Below are 26459 nucleotides of genomic sequence, written 5' to 3'. Positions count from 1 at the left end.
AAGAGGTTTCCCTGTTGTGCAGATTAACAGAGGCTGGTGCTGTTTGGAAGAGATGAGTGGGGTTTTCTGGAACTCACACATACCCAGCCACAGCACCTGGGCCCCAGATGGTTTGCTCTCTCCCAGCCACTTAGCCCATGATCACTGCTCTCCTTCAGTGACGGGACAATAACAAACAGGCATTCCTAGCATGGGTGCAACCTGGGTCTTGACTGTGGAGATGTTCCTTCTGCTTTGAAATCTATACTGCTGTCTTAAACTTAAAACAATACTTCACCACTTCAGCTGATGACAGCTGAACAATATACTCCACCTTAGACTGCCTGTTCATGCCTGACTTGTGTACAGCGTGTGCTCTTCTCACTTCCTGCCAGTGTTTACAGCCAAGCTGCAGCAAGAATTCAAGTGCTCCTGTGCTGTCTCTTGTTCTCCACACCTTTGTAGGCTTCTGCCTGTCCAGAACTGATGTTGGCTCTAGTGCTCTGATATTAGCTTAGGTTCAACACATTATTTTAAGCTAATGAACAAATGAAAACTAGCATAACCCATCCCCAGGGACGAAAGGAAGAGCCAAGAGCAGATGCTGAAATATCAAAGCGATGATGTCAGTTAAACCTCTTTACAAAACAGTCAAGTGGAAAGACTGAAAAGGAAGGTTGCACTTTTCCTCCAATACAGGTCAAATAAAGAACTAAACACTCCTTCTCCTTCCCATCATTGCAGTACTACTAGAGACTGTGCTTTTTCAAATAGGTTCCCTGATATAATCAAAGATATTTACCTTCTTTATACAGGTTTACTGCCCTCACAGTGTTAATCCCCTCTAGGCACTCAGAAAAAGAGGAATCTATTTCTACTAGCTTTATTAGTGCAATGCAATTTTCCCAGAGCCAGAGCTGAATGAATTGTTTATGGTAATAAGTGTTTCGTTTAATTTAGTTCATTTTTTCCTACTTGTGACTTGACCATCACATCATCCTGACTTCTACGTTTCTAGGATTAATTGTAAATATTCACCAAACAGATTATACAAATACATTTCAATTGATGAGTTGTTTGCAGACCAATGTCTTTGAAAATACCCAATTTATTTTTTTATCCCCAAGGGTACGTGGCTGGTTGCCTAATTCACATGCCATCATTTCTGACAGAGAAACTGAAACTTAAAATAGGAGAATAATGATGGAAGCTTATCAGTTACTGAACAGATAATAATGCCCCTGTATGATGAGCTTCCAGATTAATATTAATCTGTGTTAAAAATAGTTTACAAAATATTTAGGATTCACAAATAAATTGTTAAACTAACAGCTTAAATAAACATTACCCCTGGAAACCAGGAGTGAGATCTAATCGTGAGAATAGTCATGAATCACTTCCTTCTAGTTACAAAAGCTCTGCTGCTTACTAATTTGTCTTTTATCCTGCATGGCTGCTCTATGAAAACCTCCAAGGATATTATATATAATACAAAACCCACATGCAACTAATCATGAAAATTTGACTAATACTAACTAAGGGAAATTTGACTGAACAGGCAAAATGTTATTTAGAATAATTTGTTTTGTAAAAAACATTTACAAAATTACTTCCAATTATGAAATGAGGATTGAATTAATGATTGTCTTTTTGATATGCCACATGGACGCTTTGGAGACTTGTGAGAATATTTCTTAATAAAAAGCGTGTGCAAGTACGTTAAGATGTAGAATTAGGGCTAATGGAGTCATCAACAATAACCTGCTGAAGCCAAGGAAAACTGACACCAGAAAACTTCATGTTTCTGAGGCATAAAAGTAAAAGCTCAGAAATTTAATCATCAACTCCAATTTTATCATAAAATCTTAGTAGACTTGGCCAGAAAAATGTACTTTAATTTTTATAAACTCTCAGACTGCCCTGAAATCAGCAAAACCAGAGTTTTTACATTGCTTTTCATAACCTCCAAGGCTTAGTGAGGTATTAAAATTTGATTGTATGTTAATATCATCTGAAAGATTATCCAGAGAGCTGCAATAAACAATATGTAGCAGCACCTCTTCAGGGTCAAACTTTGTTTATAGGAAAAGATGAGATTATTCTGGTTTTATTAGAAAGGAATCCATATGTATGTGAGACAGCGGCAATGTCATGTGGAAGCCTGTATACCTAGCTTTCTAATCCTAATAGTTGCCTACTGGCTCAGATACAAGTTTCCTAGGTTGTTCTAGCACATGGTGTTTGATTATCAGTCAGTTTTGGGATAATCTCTGGTTTAAGGGCCAGGTTTAGCCTGTAAGAACAAGGCACCCAATCTGCAGTCTGATGTCATGCAGGTCAGCCATGCAATACACCAGCCAAAGGACAGCAAAATGCCTGTTCACATTAACGGGCTGTGCATGTGCCTGTTGGTTCATGTGATGAGGGATAAGTCTGTGCCATTGCATACCAACAGTACCAATACTTGTTGGCTCCATATCCTAAGATATGTTAGGGGAGACACCTAAACATTCAGCACCCAGGTAGCTCCCTAATGGACTTTATGGCTTGCACCAGTAGACAGTGTGGACACCTCTGAAATAAAGCATAGACATTTTTTTCTGCTTCTTGTGTGGATGCAACTTCTAATTAACCATCATATGATTTTTTTCTCCTCTCCTTTAAACCAGCAAGGATTCCTATCCTCTGAACCCACCAAGGTCTTTGCAAACAGCAAAATGGTTATTTTCAATTTCCCATTTAAAGGAATAGTTTAAAGGAATGCTGACATGTTGAATAAAAGCAGGATTTATTTTCTAAGAAAAAATCCATTATAAAATTAATAAGTACTTGTCACAATTCACATGCATATCCAAATGACTAAGCAGATGCTCCTTACTGTGATTTGAAAAGGGCTTCCTCCTGCTTTAGGCACTTTTCATAGTTAAGAATCAGGAATTTTGGTCCCTAGTTCCTGTGTGGAAATATTTAAAACTCTTTCTAATATATTTATGATGTTTTCCTATGCAGCCCAGCACAAACATTTCCAGTGTGCTATGACTCAGTACTTTTTTTGAAGTGGCAGAAATACAATGAAAAGCCTGTTTCTCATAGTATTTTGGCAGAAAACAACTCTGTGGGCTGGTGTTGGCAACACCACAGTCTAAGAATAGGGCACTTCTCAGGCAGAAAGTTGTTGAATTTGGACATAAGCTAGGTTTGCCTAGGCGTAAAGAAGTCACTGTCTTCAGGGAAAGGAGTAATTTGGAAATGCTTATCCTACAAGTTAGAGTGCGTTAGTGTCTACCAAAATAATTATTTCCTGTGAGGGCTACTCAGAATGAAGTAATCTCAAAGAATATATTCCATTGTACGAGCGAGGTCGCTGGGCAGCCCCTCTGACACTTCCTCAAAGGGGCTCTCATTGTATGGAGTGCTCTATTCTAGTTTCAATTGTTCGTAAACATGAGTAATGCTTCCTTCCAAGTTTGTGTGAATGGGAAGAACTGTAAATGGATGGTGCTTCACCATACATGTACCATGCTGACAGCACTACCACCATCTTTATAAAATGTAGCATTTAGGTGAGACAAAAAGTAACACAACAGTGAGGAAGTGAAAGAGTTAAAGCTTTTAAAAATGGGCCTGATCATGACAACCTTAAAACCTCATATTCTGAGCTGAGCCTGGGCTGTCCTGGTTCTGCTAAACGCAGTGGAGGTGGAAGTGTTTCCCCTAGCTAAGGCTTTACCCATAAATACAGGCTATGTAGATTGTTCTCTACAAATAAAGGCAATACAGACAATTCCCTGGAAACCCCAGCTACAGCATTCCCTTACTACGGGTAACGTTTGCCAAGTGACTCAAGTGTCTACACCACCAGTTTGATTTCATTCTTATTTCACTCCAGGGCTCTGGTTTCCTGATTATCCATACTGTTCACGTGCTGCTTCTGGCAGCAATAATTTTGGTCAATTATTTCTCTCCAAAAGGAAATGCTGGCACGGTTGGCAGACCAGCCAACTCCAGGCAGAGCATATTGTATGTGTACCTCCCAGGCTTGGACTCCTGCTCTATGCGACTGCCGTTCAGCACAGCCCTAGAAAGCCTGCCTTCCTCCCTCAGCAACCCTCTAAAGACCCTCAGACCCTGCAGGACCTGTGACACTCCACCTTGCCCTCAGATAAGTAAAAACACAGCCCTAGCAGACAGAAATCTTCTCATTGATATTTAGGGATCTATGTAACTTCTCTGGACAAGCTGTAGACAGCCAGGTCTGGAAGCTGTCTTTTTGCACAAAGCTGAATTCTGAATTTGTCTGCTCAAGATTTCTAGGCCTTAAGTTCTTTGGAAGATGCTTCCTCTTATTTAAAATTGCTTGTAATATTCCTGCAGTGCTCATTCATATCTTTTGTTTTCAGCAGGATAAAGCAGAGGGAAAGAAATTCTCTCCCTCTTAAAGAATGAGGCATTCCAAACTCCCTCATATACAGGACACCACTGCTTTGTTGCCATGTCCTTCATGTCTTTACTGGCTATTTTCCGACTTTTCCCATACCCCTCTCCTTAGGAAGGACAGAAGATCACTGGCCTGTCATTCACTGCAGAAATGGAAGAGCTAGCCCAGCCCCTCCAGCTGCCTGGCAGCAGCTCTAAAACAGAGGCTGAGAAGAGCTACAGATTATTTTCCCAGGGTCTCTTTGCTCTACCAGTCCCAAGCATCAGGTCCTCAGCTGAAGTAAACTGGAACAATTTTGTCAGCTTCAATGGTAATGTGCAGGGGTCTCACTCACCTTTTCTACCCGAGAGAAACAAGGAGCAGGCAGTGCAGTTAGCAGAAATTATTCTCCCTCTAACCTTAACCTGAAATCTCTTTTATCGCAGAATATTTAGCATATATGTACTCACCTGTGGGCTTTATTTCAGGTGTTCCTACCTAAACATGTAACCTCTAATGAAGCACCAGCTATATGTCATATTACAGGCAGGTGATAGATGGAGTTAATCATGCAGCTTTGAGCCATTCCCTCTGTACCCATTAATCCACCTCCTTTGAGACTTGTTCTAACAGTCCAAACCAGGAATAGGTACAGCCAGAAGAAACGGTTACAACTTTGAGACTTGGATGAGATTTTTAACTTGAAAAGAGCCAGGAATGTACATGTGTGAACTCCTGCCCCTTCCCTAACAAACACTAATGAACAGCTTCCAGCTATTTGCATTAAAAATAATCAGCCTGTCAGGGAAATGTTTCTTTCCCCAAATAGGGAAGGCTTCCCTCAAGCTCTCTCTCAAATTTATGTGTGTTTGATGGTAGCGCTTAGTCCTATATTAGTGACACATTTATGGGCTGCTATCTTGAGGGCTGGAAACAAAAATTTCACATCTTTCCAAAAAGAAAGCTCCCTTTCCACTGTGACATGTCATATTAAGCTCTGGCCCTGGAAGGTTCCTATGTACCAGACATCAGCTGTAACATTTTAAGGTACCGCAAACCAACTTAAAATTCCCTCTGAGGGAGTATATTGATTTTCCCTTCTAAGTGTGATGGTTGTACTTGTGGTATGAAGGCATCTGGATTTACAGAAAGAAGGGTGTGAAAAGACTCACAACACAGTGAAAAATCATGAGTGTGCAAGGGAAATGACAACATAGAACAGAGGCCGTCAGAAAGCTGATCAGACCTTGGAAGCTGGAGAGCACAGGGCTATTCGTAGAGGTTCGTAGCTCTGCCACTAACCTGAGGTATGTCGTCGGGCATGTCTCTTCACCTTGCTGTGATCCCATTCCCCATCTGTAAAGCGAAGATAACAACATGTAACTTTATGAAGTGCTTCAGATGACAAATGCAACATAACTCCTTAGGGTTAGCTTACTGGACACAGTAGGGGATGAAGAACATAGATCATGCATTGCCTCCCTAGTTAGAAATGACATGACTATTTGTTAAACTCTTTCTGTTACCCCACTTTTGCATCTCTACCACAGCTACTTAAAGCACATTCTCCTTGTAATAAAGATGTGAAAGAATCAACCTTCTATCTGTACCAGGTATGCATAGCACTATTCAAAACAAATCATTACTTGCAGCAACAATGGAAGAATAAAGATGTTTTAAGCTTTGCAGTTCTAGGAAAGAAAGCATTTACTCTAGCAGTTGACAACATACAAGCATGCAGAACAAGCAGAATAAAGCCTACCTACACTACTCACTCAAGGTTTGTGTTATGATTCTTCATGGTGGGGAAGAAAGAGGAAGATTCTCTCAGACAACTGTTGAATTTAATCTTTGGATTAAATTTATGAATCTATGGAGTTGCAGGATAGTCCAGGAACTTAAAAGTTAATTGTCTATAGTAGTTAAATGGGAATTTTAGTGACCTACTGTTCTCCCATTAGACTGGACTCCTCAGGAATAAGTGAATAATAGTATATTGTTGCAATTACTCTTCTAGTATGCATGTACATTTTTATTTGCCTGAGAACAGGAGTATGTGCTGGGAACAATTATGGCACTATACAACTTCCAGTGATTGAAGGAAGACTTAATTTATTTTAAAATTAGCTTCTAAACTATCCACTTGTTTAATCATAACAAATTTGGAATCTCTTTCTTGACTTTAATAGCTGAACACTTGGCTCAGGATATGTGGGTCATTACTTCCTCATTCTTTAACATAAGGGCAAACTGGCAGCCTGCTTGGGATTTCGAGACTCTTTTAAAGATATCCAGATAATCCTCTGAGAAATCATACTAGATCATATCATCATTTCTCTCAAACTCAGGTCATAGCTCCTGTCAGTGCTTAGTTTTCTAACAGTAGGCATGAAAAGCTACGATCAAATACCTGCACTGTTATTTTATTTACATACTGTGATGAGTAAATGCCCAAGCCCATAGTCTAGATTCTTGTGTACCCTGAAAACCCATTTACAAACCTCTCATTTACTTCTCTTGGACTGCAATTTCAGCCATTTTGTGATGGGATGGAAACCTTCTTTTTCCCAAACATGGCCAAATTGCATTTTTAGCTCTTTCAGTGCTCTCACAGCTCCAGCTCCACTGAAATTATAATGTTAGTCTGGATTTCGATCGCTGTGACAGCAAGCAGAGCCTGTCTGCCAGCGTACAGACAGACTCAACAGACTGAAATCTGAATGGAAAATGGGGTAAGAATAGCAGTGAATGGTGCCCAAACTAATGCTACTGCAGAGCATCCTCGGGTAATGCTCAGGGTATAGAAGGAGAGATACTCAGAGAGGTGGAAGAATAATAAAAAATTAAGAGTGAGGGCATATCAGGGGACATTTTCAGATTTTTTTTCCTAGATAAACTGTTATGTGGTTTGTCCTAAGTGCAAGACGGCTTGCTGAAAGCTATAATATCTTCTTCCCCTACCCTCATGATAACTTTGGCAACAGAAAAAGATCATACATGTGAAGTGACAAAGTCAAGTATCTAAGTGATCGGAAATGAACTGTTTAAATTAGAACAAGAGCTGCAATTTGGAGAAGGAAAGGAGCCATACCCTTGGGAACACAATGATGATTTGTGCCCTTTTAAAATCCTAGAAAACCGAGAAGTGCAGATGAGCCAAGAGCTATTTTGGGAAAAAAAAAATGCCCTTCCTTACTCCAGGGATCAAAGAGGAAACCATTAGGCAAAACTAAAATCATGACTGAAGGACCAGAGGCTCTGGAAAGGGCAATACTGGTACCACTGTTCATCTGCACTGTGCACCACTGCACAGAGAGAAATGATACATCACAGCTTGGTCTCTAGGGCCACAGGGGATAATTTCTCAGTGGCCCCTCTTCCCTCTCCTCTATTCCAGCAGTCCAGTCCCTGTTTGCAATCAGTGCCTTGGTCTGTCCTCACCATGGGAGAGGCACATGAGGAGCAATAGGGGATGAAAGGGAATAAAGGGGCCCATGGCCACACTGAAGAGAGTGCACACTGTTCCCTCTTGGTTTTTGTTAGCGGTATTCCTAGAGCAGAGTCTGTTCCTACACAACTGTTCCCACAATCAGGTTTCCATCTGACTGGTGCCCCTTTGCCAACATATGCCAGTGAAATGAATGGCAATAGCTGTCTCTCTGCAATATACTCTGCTAATTCTGTGATGGGAGGAGAATGTACTCTCTTGTGCCTTTCCAGTCCGTATCCCAAATACAGAAAGGATCTGACAGCCAGGATGCAGAAGCATGCAGCAGGCTCGATAAACATGTAGGTTCAGCTACCTGAGCCAGAACATGTGACAGCAGTGGTTTTCATCTCTGAGACAGGGCAGTTCAGCAAAATGATACTGAATTTTATAACTTTGTTGGGGGATTCTCACTTCAAGTTAAGCTGAGATTGCATTGATAACTGCAGGTACAGTCATATGACTCAAAAAAGGTTTCAGGATATTTATCTAGAAACCACAAAAGTGGGCTAAGAAAGAGATAATCTGACTTTTTTTTAATCTTTTTTAAATTTTCTAAGTACAAGGAAATTCCAAAACTTTCAGTGTTGCAGGCAATTTACACCGATTACAAACCAAAAGAATATTGTTAAAATTCTGAGACTGCAAATGGATATACCAGCTAAAGCTGCTCTTAGATTGCATACATAATTTCTGATAAAACATGGCCTAAAGACCTCACATACTAAGGGAGAAGGACGGACAGTTCATGGCTCTTCATCCCTTTCTACAATAGTCCAATTTTCTTGAAAGTCTTCCTGCTAAACACCTCCCCTTTTCTCTCAAATAAATCACAGATAATGACAGGCATTGATACAGTTAAATATTTCTACTTTGGTGGACAAATGTAAATAGTTAATAACCAGAGTTCCTCACAGTTATAAATGCCATTAACTGGCTCTCACAATCCTGCTGTTTCAAGGGGAGAGGTGACACTGAGCTTGCAGGGCAAAGAAGAGCGAGCATTTACCAGGTAAGACACAGAGAAAAACTTTAAACAAGAAGAACTCTAGTGAAAGCACTGATTGAGAAGTGCGCTTGCTGCATGCTGCCTTTATTTATATGTCAATAGGATTACAGCTGCGCTCATTTATAACTTAGGATTTTTTTCAGAAGGGGAACTATACCAGATCACTATTTCTTGCACTGTTTGGTCTGCATTTAGGTGGCAAGCAGATGCAGAAAAATGAAAAATGAACAAACCTAGATCATCTACTGCCAAAATATGTCAGTGTTCCCAGGGGCTGGGAAGGCAGGCAGAAGAAAGCTGGCAGGCCAAGAGAGGAAGGTTTCTGCTCCTAGGAGTGAGGAGAGAGCGAGCTTCCTGAGCACACAACTTCCTGAGTGGCCAGGTTTGGCCACCAGGAACTTGGAAACTGCTGTTTGCTTCTACCGTGATGATGGGAACAGCGTACGTCCGTACGTACTCTTGGAAAAGAAACAGTACTGCACCTCTAGGGAAGTCCATTTCTCCCTGATAGGAGCAACCCTGCAGAGCCCCAAACACAAGCACACATCTTGCAATACAGGGACAAGAGTACCTGTTTTGAAAGGCGGGCTTCCACTACCTTTTAGGTGTTACTGAGCTTTGCAGAGGCAATTTCCTAAGGCTAAAGCCATCAAACATTTTCACTTCCTCCTGTTCAAGCATTGCCGTTACAGTGGTTTCACTTGGCTGTGTATCATGTGCTGCGGAGGGAGGAGGAGAGAAGTTGTGTGAGCAACCGAGGGTGCAGCCTGGCCCCACAGGCAAGGAAGGCTGGTGGCGCAGGGCCCTGGGAGACGTGGTAGTGCCTGGAGGGGGTGGGGACAAGGCGTCGGGCCCACCATTAGCACCATGCTCCTGGGGATCCTCGTGGTGCTCTGCTTCATCCCCACAGCTGATGTAACAGGTAACAACCTCCCCCCACATTTCAATCCTTTCCACTATTTTTCCTCGATTTGATCATTGTGGGGAGAAGTTCTAGTATAGCTTTGAATTAATTTTACACAAATTATTCTGTGTTTGGGTGAAAGGGGAGAGATAGAGCATGCTGCTAAGACTGCACATGGATCAACTTGATATAACTAAGAGGCTGATCTTTTTCCTGCCGCAAGTATCCCTCCAAGATAAGGTCCAAGAGCTTTCTTTTAAATTGACTTCTCTTTAGATGCATTTGCAAATTGCACACATAGATAGAGGAGGGTTTATTTCACCTTCCCCCCGGGCTTTACAAATCTTGCTCATGAGTGGCTTCTCTTGGGAGGCAGAGAGGCTGAGCAGACCTGGTGCCAGTGCCTCTCCTGGGGCAGCCTCTCCACCACCCCCAAGTCTCCTGTGTGAAGCTCCAGGTCCCACCATGGCCTGGCTCGGTGTGATGGGCTGCAGAGCTAAGCCCACCCACATCCTCACAGAACTAGCGAATAAAAGGACCAAAAGCAGAGCTGCTTACTGAGCTCAAAGATGGGAGGATAGGAATTGCCGAGTTTCTGATTTTTGCATTGTTTAGTGGTTTATTGATACTTACTAGATATCTAGCTTCTTTCTGAAAAGATCTTAAACAACAAAAAATGTCTATTTGTGATATTGAAATCTTGAGTCTTAGTGAATCCTTCTGAATCTTCAGTTGTTGTGGCTGAGGGTATTTTGTCTTAGTGTTGTCTTGCTGATGCAGTGTTCGTATGTTCAGAGTTAACACGTCTTTCCAAGGGGTACATCAAAATCCAAAGCAAGGCAAAGGACGATGGCTTTTGCTAGGATAATCTTAAGACAGACAATTTTTCAAAGCGCTGGCCTGTGAACTGTTGTCATTGGGTCTTCTCCAAATATCACTGTTTTGTATTTTACAGGGAAGTTTCAGACAAGAACAAAAATCTGGTTTCCAGTACAAAACTTTTCACATATAGAACATCTTTAAAGAGTTGCTTTTTCTAATACGAGAGATACAATTGAATCTATTTTTTTCCTTATTTCTGCCTTATTTTTCTATAATTCTTTTCCTCAGTGAAGGCATTGTAATTTGCAGGACACCATGATCTACATTTCTTTAAGAGATCATAGACTTTTTCTTCCTTGTCCTTTTCCCATGTTTATAATTCTGTGTTTGCAATATCATAATTATTTCCACAGTGGGCCTTTGGGTTGTCAGAGAAGACACTGATTCCAGGAGGGGATAAGTATCAGCAGTATGTTAACAGTTTTAAAAACATTTCCATGAGGTGTGAACAGCTTTTAGGCGACTCTTTTGAATTGCAACAAAATAAAATATAGTGTGAGGTTATCAGACACAGGGGTTATGCCATGACTCTATGGACCTTTATACACTTGCTTTGCATGAAGAACTTGAGTTTCTCCAATAGCTTCACTGAGACTGTTCAACTGCTTAAAGAGAAGCACATGAGGTCACTTGCTTCTCAGGACTCTCATCTTTTTCCCCTATCTTTTCTCCATCTCTTCTCTTCATTTCGATCAAGATGATTGATCCTTAGTACATGGAAAACATTAAGGCAGGTCAAAACCCTGCAGGACTTCCTCAAGCCACAAAGTGTATTATAGGCCTCAGGTATTTTGTTGTGGGGAGGACAACAGAATTTGTCCCCTTCTGCTGCTAGACTGTACCAGTGAGTGCTGCAGGTTGAGTTTGAACCATGGAAAGGGACTTATAGATCAGTTTCTTCATTTCCCTTTTGCAGAAACACTAACGTTTACAAAGTTTGTCCTCCCCCCCTTTTTGTTGGCTAAATAATTACCTTGCTATGGTCTGTCAGAGAGGCAGCTAGATCAAGTTGCCTATCCCGTGTATTTTGTCAAATAAGTAATATAAGCGGGTTCCCACTGCAGCGTACCACAAATGACCTCATCTTTTTACTACCTGCATAACCTTCTGGCTTATGGTCTCTGGGTGTTAAGATCAACCTCTAACCCACTAAGGTTACCAGAATGCAGAAGATGTATGACAGAAGGTTAGCTGAGATTGGGATGACATCAACAAATTCTTGTTTTAAAAAAAAAAAACAAAACACAGACTGACAAGAAAAACCCCTGTGCTCACACTGGGTTTGATTAAAGCAAGAGTGTCACCTGGGCTTTATGTAGTACTATGCTTCCTGCAGTACTTGCACCAAAGTAAGAAAGATTAGCAGAAAGCAAGTCTATAAAGGCCAGAAGGGGCAGATCCCTCCAGCTGCACATTATACACACAGCTGGGTGACCTAAAGCCGAAGTAGAAGAGAAAGACCCTTGTACCTGGGAAAGAAGAATAAAGGTAATTGAACAACAGACCAGCAGCAGCAAAAATGGAATAGCTTTGTTTGTAACATAGCTGTGTGTCTTTCTGTTTGTGGATTAAATAAACTCCTTTCAGGTTTTCCTCTATACGCCCAGGGCCTTAAGTGGGCCATTTCTTTACTGTGCTTATAGAAATCCCAACTTATCCCAGATTCCTTGCTCTGGCAAATAGCTCCTTGAAGTCAACTGGCATGGAAAAGAAAGAAAGGAGAGTACAAAATATTTTTAGCAGAATATTTTTTCCAATAGCTGATGATGATTCATGGAAAGTTCTGGAAAAAAACCCCCTCAAAATAGTTATTTTCCGTACTTTGTCGTCTCTTATTTCACTTTCTTGGCAAACAAGAAAGAAAGAAAAAAACTTCAATGAAGTTTTGCTTGCATCAGGGGTCCATGATTATAGAGTCCGTATTTTACGGATATTACATATGGATGGCATTTTTTTTTCATGATGCAAGAAAACCTCACATGTGATTATAACAAATGTCTAGCATGACAAATAAGGTATAAAAAAGCCTAACAAACATTTAGAGATCTTACACACCATTGCATATAAATCCTAAGATCCTGAGAAAGCTTGCAGCCTGTGCACACTGACCTAAATGATTTTACATTTTTAGACTTCACAGCTTTTTGAAACTGTAGACAATGATTTTTCATAAATGCCATTTTCTTGGCTGGCTAAGGCCAAGATATAGATATTTATTACTATGCAGCGTGACTGAACACAGCTCTGGAAATGGCAATCATAACCCTATTTAGGGGAAAGCATACACTAATGGAAACACATACTAAATGTTTCAGAGTTTCACCGCTCTAACAAACCCAAAGTGACACTTACGAGAAAAACTGTCTCTGTGAAGGCAAAAGGAGCCTCAGCCCATGTTCGCTCAGAATGGTCCAGATCCTACTAAGAATATAATCAAATCCTATTCAGATCACAAGTGAAGTAAGGGATGTTTGGCCTTACTCTGTTTTCCCCGTGAAACTCATACACATTTTGGCATGATTGACTTTCTTCAATTCAAAAAAAATCCAAGCCGAGAGGAGGAGGATGGCAGCAGGGCCTGTCTAACACGCCTGTGGGGTAAGTCTGCCTTGCCCCTGCTGGCATTGCAGCCCAATCAATTTGCATGGTGCTAATTAGTTTCTATAAATGAAAAACAAAAGATCTCCCTCAATCAATTGAGATATGAACTAGCAGAGCCACTTTGTGAAAACGGATTTGGGTGCTTAGCTTAAATCATGTAGGAGCAGTCTTCATTTAATGATCCACAAATAAACTTTTTCCCACTACTCAGCCACCCTGCATCCCAACATCAGCAGCGTGGGGCTGGGTTATCAACACCCAGCCTGAATGCCAAGGCAAAGAGACCAGACTATAAATCCAAGAGGTGGAAATAAGTTGAAGAAACTTATTTTTTTAGGTGGGTGTATCAAAAGAGACTGGTTGCCAATTAGCACAATATCATGGCAGGGACATAAATGGTGGAGCTGAAGGCATGAGGCTATGCACTAAACATCAGGAATCCAGATTAGCTGACAATAGCAAAAGGTGGGCGTAAGTCATTGGGGTCTGCAGATGAGTCTAAATAACATTTGAAGGTGGTCACTCAGTGATGAGATTTTCAGTGTTCTTTGTCTTACCCTGACCACAACAAAAATCTGATGAGGCTAAGCAATAAACATCCATTAGTTTTCTGTAAGTACTTGCAGTGAAAAACAGGCAAGCGTTTTTCTGAAGTGTAATGCTTCTGCAAGTGCCTGTTCCAGGATGCCTATTTTGGTTGTAAACTCTGAGACAGAAAAGGTCTCTTCTGAAGGTGTATTCAGGTCCTGTGACAATCAGGGTTGTAGTGGTGGGCACTACTGCAGTGCAGATCAGAAGAATAACTCTGTCTCAAGTGAGATGTGTAGAATTCTGCTGTGCTAAAGGTAGAACAATTCTATCGAAGACCTGCACATTGCCACTTAGGCCAAAGATCAATTTTCTGGCCAACAAAAATATGATCAAATACCTTGTCTAAAGGGGTGGAATCCAAACCTCACCCCTTACTAGAATGCCTTATAAGCCTATGCGAGAGCTTTTGTCGGAAAATGCTGATTCGATGAAACTGAAATGTTTTGCTGAAATGTCTTCATTTCGATGAAAATTCACCACAGGCAGCACCTCGAGTAGAAACCTGCCTCGTCTGTTATTAATCTGCTGCTCATTTCCAGGATTCCAAGATCTGTATCTCCTTCTGCTGGAAAGCCTGGAAATGCTCATCCTTCATCAAAACAAAAAGTTTCACAGTGTTTGGGTTCCCTGCAAACATGGGATTTCAGAGCTGTGATGAGCTCTGCTCCACCCCCCACACTAACTATGTTGAACAAAGAGACACAAAGAGGATGGACTACAATCTTTCTTTGCTAAAGACGAGGCAGTAGAGCATTCCCTGTCTCACGTCTTACTGCTCTCATGAGAAGAAAGAGCTGGTAAACAAGGTTTTCAGTGAGAAAATTAACAACTTCAGCAGTTTCATGGGTTGGGCTGGTAACTGGAGAACTCGCTAGCCGTGGGTTGTTTTTACTGCCCACACCCTACCACTAGTCCTGGCCATCTCATGCATCTCTTTGTGTTTACTTTACTCACTGGATCACATTCATCCCAAAGGATTCTCCTACTCAAGAGGCTGGGGTACTCCGTCTTCTTGTGGAGGTGTGAACATGCTAAATGTAGCCATTTGGTCCTAAATATTGTTAAACATGGTGAAATACTTGTTTTCTGGGCATTCTGGATCTGGCCTCCTTCCCACTCTATTTCCCTTACTAGCCTTTTTTAAGTCTCGTCACATGGATTAAGTAGAAAGAATATAGGTTTTGCAGCAGATTTTGAGGACAAGAGATACGATTATCATTCTCACAACCACAGCAATTCTCAGGGATCTATAAAAGGCTACTAAGACCTCATATGAGTTGAGCTTGCATGAAGACTTATGCAGTCATACACACACACAAAAGGGCTGTCCTTAATTCTGGCAAGTTCCTAGCTTAAAAGCCAAAACTCCCTTCCTCTTACTTATGGGTCATCATTTGAAAAGTGGGGCCTCATTTGTACAGAATGATTTTTCTTGGAAGAAGTTGTCTTTCTGCATAGTCCTTGCAGTGTTTCATTGTTTGGCAGATGGTAGCACAGAGGTCTACATGTCAGAAAACATTTCCTGTTTATGTATCAGTCTGGTCAATTCAAATTGAATTATACCTTCATGTGACATGTTTTTTTACAGGCCATTCAAGTGCTAAGTGCCAATGCAGTATCGAATTAGTCAGCTCCTGAGTCCTTTGAGAGATTAAGAATCTACTACAGCTGCTAGCTAGAGAAATGACTTATTTTACATTAAAATGATAGCAGCTCATGCTTTTAGCACTCATCATCCAAGGTCCAAACCCTTGAAATGGTTCAGCAAATCCACCTGCAAATTCTTCAAGTCTGTCCTTGAATTAAAAAGCAAATGTATAAATAATATTCTCTTATCTGACTGCTAAACTAAGCATGTAATTCACAGTATTTTCACTCTGTAATGTCCCCTGGGAAACTGCTTGCTAAGGAAAGGATAGACTAAGGTGGCCTTATATATACATACACGCAGAGTAGCCTTCTGAGCCCTGACGTTAAATCTTAATCACATGGGCCACTTTCTGTACTAGTGTTCTGACTCTGAAGAAAAACACTCTTGACCTCATAGTCTCCCCTGGTGACTATGTAATTATTTATATAGAGGGGGATTGCTGCAACAAGAGCTCCTGTGAGAAACTGCTTCTGCAGCTTGGTGGTTATGTACTCCGTAGTAGGGAGTGTCAGCAGGGGAGAGGAGATATGGAGAAGAGTTGCACGGGAGGATGTGTGGTTCTGAAGTCTCATACTGTATGTTATAAACAAGTGTTTTTCTCACTTTCTCCCCTCCGTTCCAGAAAACAAGATTTTAGTGGCTCAGCGTCCTTTGCTCACTGTAGCTAACAAAACTGCAACTCTAGTCTGCAACTACACATACAATGGAACAGGGAAGGAATTTCGAGCTTCACTGCACAAAGGAACAGACAGTGCAGTTGAAGTTTGCTTTATTTCATGGAACACAACCAAAATTAGCAGTAATTCAAATAAAGAATTCAACTGCCAGGGGATTCATGATAAAGACAAAGTGATCTTCAATCTTTGGAATATGAGTGCCAGCCAAACTGACATCTACTTCTGCAAAATTGAGGCCATGTATCCACCCCCATATGTCTACAATGAGAAGAGCAATGGGACCGTCATTCATGTGAAAGGTAAGCTGGGAAATCTCTGTAGGCCAGTATCCTCCCTATACACACTCCCTACATGATGGTTTGAAGCAGTTCGTTTCCTTAAAAAAAAAAAAAAAATGTTGGGTTGGGTGGTAAAACTACATTCCTGCTCCTGATGTCCTGAGGAAGACATCTGAAAATGATGATTAATACAAATGGTGCATTGGAACAAGGAGTAAATAAGCAGAGATTGAGGGTTTTGCTTTTCTTTGTTCTTTTCCTTAAAGAGACACCCATCCAAACACAAGAGCCTCAGTCTGCAATTCCTTTGTGGATTATGGTGGCAGTGACTGGAGTTCTTGCTTTCTACAGTATGCTAATAACCGCAGTTTTTATTAACTACTGGGTAAGAAACTACTATTTTCCTTTGCTCTATATGCTCTTTGTCCCTAGTTCATTCCTCGGGCTATACTTGCCATGTTTACCACAAACACACTGATACTCCTCACTTCAGGATCACAGTGCTTCTTCACCCCAGTTATATATGCACACCCATGCTATGCCCCAAAAGAGTTGCAACACCAGATGCTGTCCAGGTAGACAGTCAGGCCTCTTCAGTAGAGTCCTAAGGCAAACAGTAATGCCATAGCGTTGGCAATGCCCTGCACACCAGCAATACTGGGACACTGTCTCTAGCCCTGCCAATTGTCCCTGTCAGGGAAATCTAGCGCTACAAGCATTCCTGGCAAAACCCTTTGAGACTATACTGACAGAAGGAGCTCACCTGCAGTAAAACAATCTTTAGGGAACCCTCAGCTGGCCCAAGACCATCTGCACTGATGTCTTGTGCCTGTGCAGCAATTCCCTCAAGTACCCACTGTTTCTGGCAGCTTGACTGCAAGGGAATAGGAGCACCAGGATCTCAGCAGTCCTTCATCTGCCTCTGTACATTAACTCTAAGAAAGCTGAGACAGTCTTCTGGCTCATTATTTTTGCTTTCTAACCTCTCTGGAGAGTTGGCTGGCCAAGGTCACATCCCGTTCTGCCTGCTGGAGTAAAGAGAGAATGAGGTGTGATGCAGAGGCAGCAGAAGGACATCTTCCTAGGCAAGTCTTAGGATCATGATCTCCCAGAGCTGATTTACACTACTTACTCTATGTGGGAAAGACTTGACCAATGACTCTAGAGAGCTCTGTTCCTTGCATTCTGCCTTTCCCCTGTATATTTGTGGTTAAATAGCAATTTTCAACACATTACAAGGTAGCCTGTATAAAGGGCCCAGAGTCCCTGACAGGTTAAATGTTGCACGTATACAGAAAGCCACTCTCAGTGCTAGCTGAAGCTCGAGATCTGTTAAGTGTTTCATAAAAATACACTTGCTCAATATATGGCTATTTCTAATGGAAAACAATCAAATGAGGCATTGCTATAGGAAAATGCAAAGGCAGGTTAAGTGGTCCTTCTTTGTGCCTTATTGTAGAGGCTGACTCCTAGGAAACCCAAGAGGATTACAGCAAACAGCTGCTGGTGTTACAGTGCTGTGCTACAGTGGCTGTGCCTCGATGAGATACTGTAGTTTCAAATCCATCACTTACAATCTGAACCATTTTCTCTCTGCTATATTCATTTGGTACCTAATGGCTACGCACTTTGCTACTAACATGTCTGCCCCCAGCAAGAGTCACAAGGCTGCGTTGCGATGTGTGCTGTTTGCTGCATCAGTTTTTACCTGTCGTTATCGCTGCCGGTGGTATTCTCCTGATAATATGTACTCTGAGTGTGGATGTATTTAGAGTGTTGCTGAATGTAAATACAGCTGCCTAGAAGGCATTGTGAATTGTAAAAAAAGGTCCTAAAATATGATACTTGACAGCCATGGCAAGCCTGTTTCACTTACCTGCTTTACTGAAAGCAGGTAAAGATTTGTCTATTTGCATACTGTTCTGCCTTCCCTGGAGGAAAACTGCTTTCCTCTCCAAAAGTAGCAGTCTTTGATCCTGTAACAGTCCAGCATTCACTCATGCTAGCAAAATGTCCTTCTCCCATGCAAAATTACCTCTTAGGTGAATTACAAATCCTATATTATGGAGGTGAACACATACAGGTAAAGCTTTTGTATCTAATGATTTACATGCATTGACTGCATTGCATGGCTTAAGCAGTATGTAACTTACATTCAACACCTTGCATATATATAACATTAATATAAAAAAGCTTAAAATGTTTCATAGTAACTGCCTCATTCTGCATGTACAGCATCGTTCAGCCATCAGATTTTCTAATGCAAATCTCCTCCAATTCCACAGCATCACAAGTATATTGCAGCATATACAAATATTTATGTACATAGGAAGGAAATTTCAGTAAAAAGGAGATTGCAAAAGAAGGTATGATCAGTATTAAGGAAAAAGCACGGAAGTACTTTACCTAGTCCCTGATCAATAAAGCCTTAAGCTATACAAAAACACCAACCTTGTACACGACCTGCAGCAGTCAGTGGTTCAAATGCTGCTGTAGCCACAAACTTCCTCTGTGATTATAGGGAAATTATTTCACCTGTCTTCTGTTACTCTTATTTCTGAAAGAGACGATGCCTCCCTTGTCTCACAGGGGCATTATAAAGCAGGAATTCAACAGTGGAAATGAGATTTCTGAGGCCCAGATAGTAAGACAGATAAAAGATTAACATGAGCTCTGATTCTTTGCCCCTTGAAGGAAGGCTCAGAACACCATATACATTGTGTGTTACTGCTGTAAAGGGTAGGCAAAACATGATACACATAGCCTGGGCTGATTTTTCCTGCTCTTATTCTGTTTCAGTTAAGCTAATTTCTTCTTCCCTCCTAATAAATGAGAACAGCCTTCACTGCTCAGACTGTATTGCTTCTGCTGAGTCATTTTGCAGCTGAGAATTGATGGTGAGAGGCATCAGTTTGTATCCTTGGTTTGCAGCATTCCTTTACCTGGAGAACTAACACTGTAAATCTCTCAGCAGATAAGCTGGAGACTTACATTCAGGTTGGGCAAATTCCATAGATTATTTTATGAGAACATGTGTTCTAATTCTTCTGTTAATGTATTTAAACCTGAGGCTGCCTTATAAATATACCTGCTTCCCTGAACCAGAAGCTAGGGCCAGAACTGTCAGCAGTTAATATGAGAGTTGGGTGAGACAATTTATTAATTCAAAGAAGGAAAAATTAATCAAATCCACTATTAACTTGTCTCAGGTCTTATTAACAGTCAAAACCCCTCTGCTCAAAGGATCCCTCTTCCCTTTCTTCTTCTCCCTTTTCGAATGTTCACCCCAGGTGGGACAGACTAATTGCAGAAATGTTTTCATACTTCTCTTCCCCCTTCTCCCACAGCAAAAATCCAAGAAGAATACATACCATCAGAGTGACTACATGAACATGACTCCCCGTCATCCACCATACCAGAAGAACAAGGGTTACCCATCCTATGCGCCAACACGAGACTACACTGCATATCGGTCCTGGCAGCCGTGATTGATACCCACCAGCTGATCCACCAGTAGCCTTGTGTGCTTCTAGGCAGTCACTTGCTCTTGGACATGGAAGGACAGCCTCTCATTTTCTCATCATGTTTGTCGTTATTGATCATGGATACCTACACCATAGCAAGTATTGGCTAAACTTTGATATAATATACTAAAAGAAAAAACAAACAAACATAAAAAGGGGGGGGGGGGGTTGGGAGTAAAAAAAGGATTGTTCTCCATGACGGCCGAAAATTAGATACAACTTGTGTTGAGGGTTGTCAGTGGGTAAGACGGAAAAATGGCATCAGGCCTCAGAGCTGGTCTCCTCCTAACACTTGTGGTTGTGCTCGGCTGTTGGGAGAACCAGAACTTCTGACCTTTCCCAATAACTGCTGCCTTAGATTTAGCCCTTAATTTCCTTTCCTGTATGTCTAATCCTCAGAAAGCCTTGTTGCTGTTAAATATGGCAAAATGTAAAAAAAAATAATCTTTTCTTCCCTACGAGACCAGGGCACAGTTTGAAGTTCAAAACACATGCTTGAAAGAAAGAGGGAAAAGTCAGCCAGAAGGCATCCAAGCGATGAGGCTATGACACAAATGGGCTGCCAGGACAAATCAAGCTGATAGAAAACTACTAAACCTTCAACATGTCAGTCCTTAGGGTGGACACTTTGTAAATGTTCATAAGGCCATTTGAAGTCATGACCAATCAACTCCACAGAGTGAGAAAGTATCAACCTGAAGACAAAATCAAGACAAGCAGGAGAGGAAGAAAGATCTGTTGTCATCATGAAGAACCCCATTTCTGTTTTGTTTGCCTCCTACTGCGAGAGAACACAAAGTCATATGGGAAGCATTAGAAGACACAGAGGTCAGACTTTGAGGAGAGCTTTACTTTCATTTTTCAATTTTTGTTTCTATCCAAAATGCATTCTGCTGAGTCCTCCTGAAAATTCATGCACATCTTCTGGCACCTAGGTTGTACCAGAGCTCTTTGAAAATCTGGGTCCAGTTATGAGCAACTAAAGAGCACCTGAATTTTTTTCCCATAAGCACCCGATTTTTGGGGTGTGAGAGGGTCCTTTGTTCCCAGCATTGTGAATTGGACCTGCAAGTGCTCAGCTGCCTGCAGGGACTGCTCTGGGCACTTCAATGAACTTTGTGTTGACTGGAGGTTACCTTTCTATCTAAAGATGTTCTTCAGGAATGCTCCATGATGGAGTAGGACAGAGTCTTCAGCAAAACCTGCTTCATTCTTTCAATTAAGCATGTTTACATTAACAAGACATCCTAAACTGTAATTGGGGTTGTCTTGGCATAAAATCCCTTTCCATACTGAGGAGACGATGTTTATTTTATAGGGACTACTGAATAAACTATTAAATGAAAAATAAATCCATATTCCCACCTTGAAATAAAATTCGGATTGTACAAGATTTACTTTCCTCCAAATTGGGATAAGAAGATTCTTTCTCTCTTTTAGGGGACATGATAAAAGTAGACATATGGAAGTGTGGCAACAATCTGCTTTGACATGTTAACCCAAGAAAAAAACTTTGGCACTTCCAGATTGGAAGTTTTATTTGAGTTTGCTGACTGGGCCCCAAACCACTCATTCCGAGTCATATCGCCATGAACCATGTTCCTGGAGGGTGCTGTGCCACCTCTGAGTAGTGGTGAGGTGCCTACTGTCCCCCCAGCCAGACACAGCTCTGCCAGGGCAGGGTGCAGAGCCCACAGTGGCAATGGCATGTGAGGCCCGAGCACCCACTGCCATGAGGCAGTGCTGTGCATTTGGCACAGGACCGCAGTCTTGGACCCAGCAGACCCTGAGAGCTTTGCTCTGGGTCAGTTCAGCAAACCCAAAAGCTTCTGATTGGGTTGAAGAACTTCAAAACAAAGTCTCTTTCTTTATTTCTTCTCCTTTCCTCTCACCACATGCACAAACCCCCCAAGGCTGACATTTTTCCACATACCTTTTTTACTCTCTTTTCCGGAAAAACCCCTTACTGCGCCTTTGTATTACAGCCGAGGCAGCAAGGAGCATGTGCAGGGAGCAGAGGGGAGGGAGCCAGGCAGGACCCATGGCAGTCCCTGTATGGTCCCAGCTTGGCCCTCCTTGCTGGCACTGACTGGGGGATGCTAACGCCTTGCCACCTCCCTCCTCACTTAGAGGAGAGAAGTGGATGATCCTGTGCCAGGGGCATCCAGCCACTCCTGGCAGACAGCAGCAGGCTGGGCACAGTCCTCTGTAAGGGTACAGCACTGTCTCGCCATGCTCCGTGCCATCTACCACTGTTGTCATTGTATAACTCAACATTAAAAAGTGCTCTGATTACAATGTGCTGTGAAAAATCATATCTTCTTGTGCAAATGTAAGGTGAGATGGCAAATGTGTATCAAAAGCATAGAAAAGGGTAAACATTCTTTGTTTAAACTGCATACCTGTATATTTAGATATAGATTAGGTATATTTAGATATCTATTTCATTATATCTACATTCCTTAGAGTTTTATTATACTTTTTGCAATCTCCTTTTAAAATTATTAAATAGATACAGTAAATTAAATCCTGAATAAATGCATTGGGCCTGAGGCTAGTCAGAGGAAAGTATTACTTTCTAAAGCAAATGTTGGTATAATTTGCTTTCCTTCCCCTAACACTTTTGTAATTTTTATATTTAAAACATACTGATAGCTCCCAGGATATGATACTGGAAAGTAAGTCCTGGAACATCTGGAACAAGTATTAATTCATTTGACTGACCAAAAAGAAGGGGAGATATAGGGAAACATCCTAAACATATAATGAAAAAAATGAGGAGAACCAGGACAAGAGAGGCCCCAGCACTGTGTTGAAGTGGACATTGCCGTTATATTAAAGCACTGTAGGGACACGAATTACAGACTGTTGGAGATGAGATACAAGTAAATACCTTTTATCCACCACTGTAAGGGACTAAAATAAAGTGTTTGCAGAGAAGCAAGCCAGCTAAGCCTGGAGTCTGGCTCTGCATATGTGGATTAGCATATATGACAAACAGAGCAATCCTAATTTATTCCATCTGGTTTTAGGCAATGCATAACATGCCAGGACAGCCCTGGCCCTCCCTAGCCTGGCCTTTGGGGTCTATATGCTGTTTACGGGATGATGTAAAGAGAAACCTCCCTCTGTTGCTGCTCCAAACTTGGAAACTGTGCCTCATGGAGGGCAGGGAGAGAGCAATAGGGTTTTCTGCCTTGCACACAGGTCTTAATTCAAATGCAGATGTAATCCTGCCGAACAGTGATTTAATTTTTCATCCTCTTTCCCCCACTTTTGGATCTCAGTGTCAAACGAACATCTGATCTGCAGTCATCATATCTGAACGGCAATCAACATATGTTGCAAGGGGTCAACCAAGGGTTGTGCAGCTCCAGCCCCCTGCATGCTGATTCCTGTTCTGCACGTCTCCAGCACAGCACAAAACAACACTCTGGCTCTTCTATGCTTCCAGGAACCAAGCCCTAGGAAGACGAGTGCCGAGGAGGTAGGCCGTGCTATCTTTGCAGTATCTTGAACCTTCACTGTTGGGGTTGTCAGGTTTACTAAAGCCAAAAGTCTTGGACGTTCCTTCTAGTTTGAATCCCCCAAATTCCAATATCCTCATCCTGTATCAGATTCTTCGTAATGCCTCTTCTTTCTTCTGCAGCTATAAACATGAACCCTGCATGTCTGTCAAACAATATCACATCTTCCTTCTTTGCATATCATCTCCTTTACTTTCATTTCTATGCCAGACTCAGCAGTTCAGGAACCCATCCAATTTGTTAATCTCTAACACCATTGTGCAGCCTTCCACATGTACCCCTGACTAGTTATTTGCTTCACAAAGACAGTCTTGTACACCACATTCCTCTTCAGTTTGGGGTAAGGAGTTGCCATAGGAGATTGGAGCCATGTGGTGATTGGATAGGTACTTGTTTTCTGTTTGAAGGATTTGGGGTCTTTCATCCCTTTGGTTTTTCCCATCATCTTCAGATTTTCAGTCGTGCCAAACAACCACGTGGGAATCCCACACACCACGTGCTTCCCACAGTGCATTTAATTTCTGTACGTTTCATTTCCTCTGCATAGCAGGCTTTTGGCTATTGCCAAGTTCATTATGCCTGTAGACATGCCCTGACAGCAGAAGCAACTTTGGCTACTGATGGTATGTTTGATACTAATAAATAACATGGTACAAAAAGCTTGAGTTTTAGGAGAACACAAGCAAAGGCTTCAATGCTAAAGATCAAATCTTTCCACTTTCAGCAAGGCTTTTGCTGTGTGACTGGAAAATACTTTATTCAAGATGAATCACAGACCGAGACATAATTTTGTTAGTCACTCACACTAACCAGAAAACAGGTTAGGGTAATGAGTACAACATCAGCTTTGTTAAGGTCCAATAAAGAGTGAGAAAGGCTGAAAACAGCACTAGGCAGTAATTTGTAGCCAAAGTCAGTGTCTGTAAGTGGCTGTGAGAGGGAAACATTACTAGCTGCTTATCTTGATGCAAATGGATTGTTCTTCACAATTAGGTGCTTTTGTTAGAGCATCACATTACAGTATGTTACTATTCCAGCCTCAAGGGCATGCAGATAGTCTGATCTAGCCAATTTGGCTGACAAAGTATTAGGAGGCTGCCAATTTCATACGAACCCATTTGCAAAGAGACAAAAAGTTGAATGGTCTTAAATTCGTGGTGGTTTTTGGTTTGTTGTTTTTTTTTTTTTTTTTACTGGATCTCCAGAATCAAGGCACTGGTTCTTACTTTTTCTCCTTTTTTTGTTAATAAAAATGAAATGTAACTTTATTGCCCTGGTTCTTACTTTTTCTCCTTTTTTTGTTAATAAAAACGAAATGTAACTTTATTTTCAGGACCCATAAACTTACCAGGAGCACTACAGTTTTGGGGAGCTGGCTCTGTCTCATTCATCTGACCATTGGAATGACCAGGAATTTTCAAATGCCACAGTTTTCCTAGCCATTATATCATTATGTGGCCACATCATTCCTTTTCCTCACTGGCTTTTTATTCCTTCAAGGGAACTGTTCTGGATCAGGTTGAAGTGTTCTCTTGGGCTGGAACAACTCTAGTTTTTCAGTCAGGAAAGATTACTCCCTAACCAGCAAAAACAAAGACACAAGCAAGCAATTTGTAACAGTACAGTTCTATGGAAATTAACATAGTGGTTACAATCTGGTGGGAGGATCAAATGCCCTTTTTACAAAATCCTTTTGCTCAAAATAAAGAAGCTTAAGAAATTACATACTAAAATACCTTAAAAGAAAAGAGATCAGGTTGCAAAATTAAGAAATCAAAGGCAGGAAATGCCAGAAGGAAGCTTTCCTATCCAGCCTCTCTTCTGCCCCCTTGTGTGACCGGAGTGGCTCTTTAATTACAATTGCGTTTTTTTCCCTGGCTACAGGGACTTTGCCATCTCATCTGAGCATACACTGCTGAGAGATGCTGCTCCGCTCCCTTGGAGCAAGCGCAGGCTGCAGTGAGAGGCTCCAGGTGTTGTCAGAGCAGGCACTCGGTTGGCGACACTGCAGGTACAGAGTCGGAGTGACATCTCAAGCCTCTCATATGGAGGGCTGTAGCAGGACACAACCATCAATAGGCTAACTTAGATAATAGCTAAGGTAATGCCCGACAGCCTTGTCAGTGCCCCATTAAATTAGATAACTCTGCTGTGAGTCAGAATGAACTAATTTTCCTGCTATCCTTGCTGCCTGTGACAGCCCTCGGGCTACTTCAATCTTCAAACACAAGTGGTCAAGATGGGAGCTGGTTTTTTTTCTCATGAAAATGATGAAGTGGGCTGCTTGCATTTCATCCTGGGCTTCTCAGCCTTCCCCAGCCAAATCAAAACTGGCTGGAAAAAGGAAATTGTTTCTCTGTTTGCATAGCTCATCAGCTCCTGATGCACAGGGGCAGAGGCTGAAGTCCAGGGCGGAATGTCGCCTTTGGGAGCATTAACCCGTGTAGCTCTTTCTCTCATTAGCAGAATGCTGAAGTAATGCCAATGGTTTATCTTAACAACAACAAAAAAGTATGAGACTATGAAGATACAAAACTGGACAGCAAGGGAATAACCTCTCTCCCTGCTGCAGACACACAAACTTGACACTACTTTGAAGTCCAGCCTTGTGATGGAGCAATCCACCACTAAGGACAGGAGAAGCAAGAAGGGTTAAAGGAGAAACCACTCTGAAACCACTTCAGTGAAACTCTGGAACAGTCCCTCAGGGGATGGAAATGAACAAACCAGCTGCAGGAAGCACTACACAAAGCAGACTTCTGCCTCTCCCTGGCCATATACTAGAAATAACAGTATTAAAAACACCCTACTCCTTCTTGCCTGAAGAAGTACTTTTTAGTGCATAGGCTGCTATGCATCAACGAGAAACTAGCTGCATTGCTGGTGAAAGCCATGTTAGGTCCTGTGCATGGACTTGGGCGCACTGTTGAGT

The 26459-nt window shown here is 41.7% G+C and overlaps 1 protein-coding gene and 1 long non-coding RNA gene across 3 annotated transcripts in view; one reads left to right on the top strand and one right to left on the bottom strand.

The window, feature by feature from the left end:
- The window catches only part of LOC142414346 (uncharacterized), a 188778-nt gene that overhangs the window by 46881 nt on the left and 115438 nt on the right, over positions 1–26459 (bottom strand). For both annotated transcript variants that reach the window (XR_012777028.1, XR_012777030.1), the window contains one exon: positions 5699–5752. This is a non-coding gene — a long non-coding RNA (uncharacterized LOC142414346). The remainder of the gene's footprint in view (positions 1–5698; positions 5753–26459) is intronic.
- CD28 (CD28 molecule) lies at positions 9745–20047 on the top strand. Its single transcript, XM_075512153.1, has 4 exons — positions 9745–9814; positions 16144–16497; positions 16743–16861; positions 19824–20047. Exons 1-4 carry the CDS (start codon positions 9760–9762, stop codon positions 19962–19964), a joined length of 669 nt encoding a protein of 222 aa, XP_075368268.1. The 5' UTR covers positions 9745–9759; the 3' UTR covers positions 19965–20047.

Source organism: Mycteria americana, chromosome 9, assembly GCF_035582795.1.
Source record: "Mycteria americana isolate JAX WOST 10 ecotype Jacksonville Zoo and Gardens chromosome 9, USCA_MyAme_1.0, whole genome shotgun sequence".
Taxonomy (NCBI): domain Eukaryota; kingdom Metazoa; phylum Chordata; class Aves; order Ciconiiformes; family Ciconiidae; genus Mycteria; species Mycteria americana.
This window is presented reverse-complemented; position numbering and strand designations above follow the sequence as displayed.

Excerpts from the sequence above, each read along its gene's own strand:
- CD28 (XM_075512153.1), top strand. The coding sequence starts at position 9,760 with ATGCTCCTGGGGATCCTCGTGGTGCTCTGCTTCATCCCCACAGCTGAT. Across the intron at positions 16,498-16,742 it reads GACCGTCATTCATGTGAAAG|AGACACCCATCCAAACACAA; the intron begins GTAAGCTGGGAA and ends TTTTCCTTAAAG. Across the intron at positions 16,862-19,823 it reads CAGTTTTTATTAACTACTGG|CAAAAATCCAAGAAGAATAC; the intron begins GTAAGAAACTAC and ends CTTCTCCCACAG.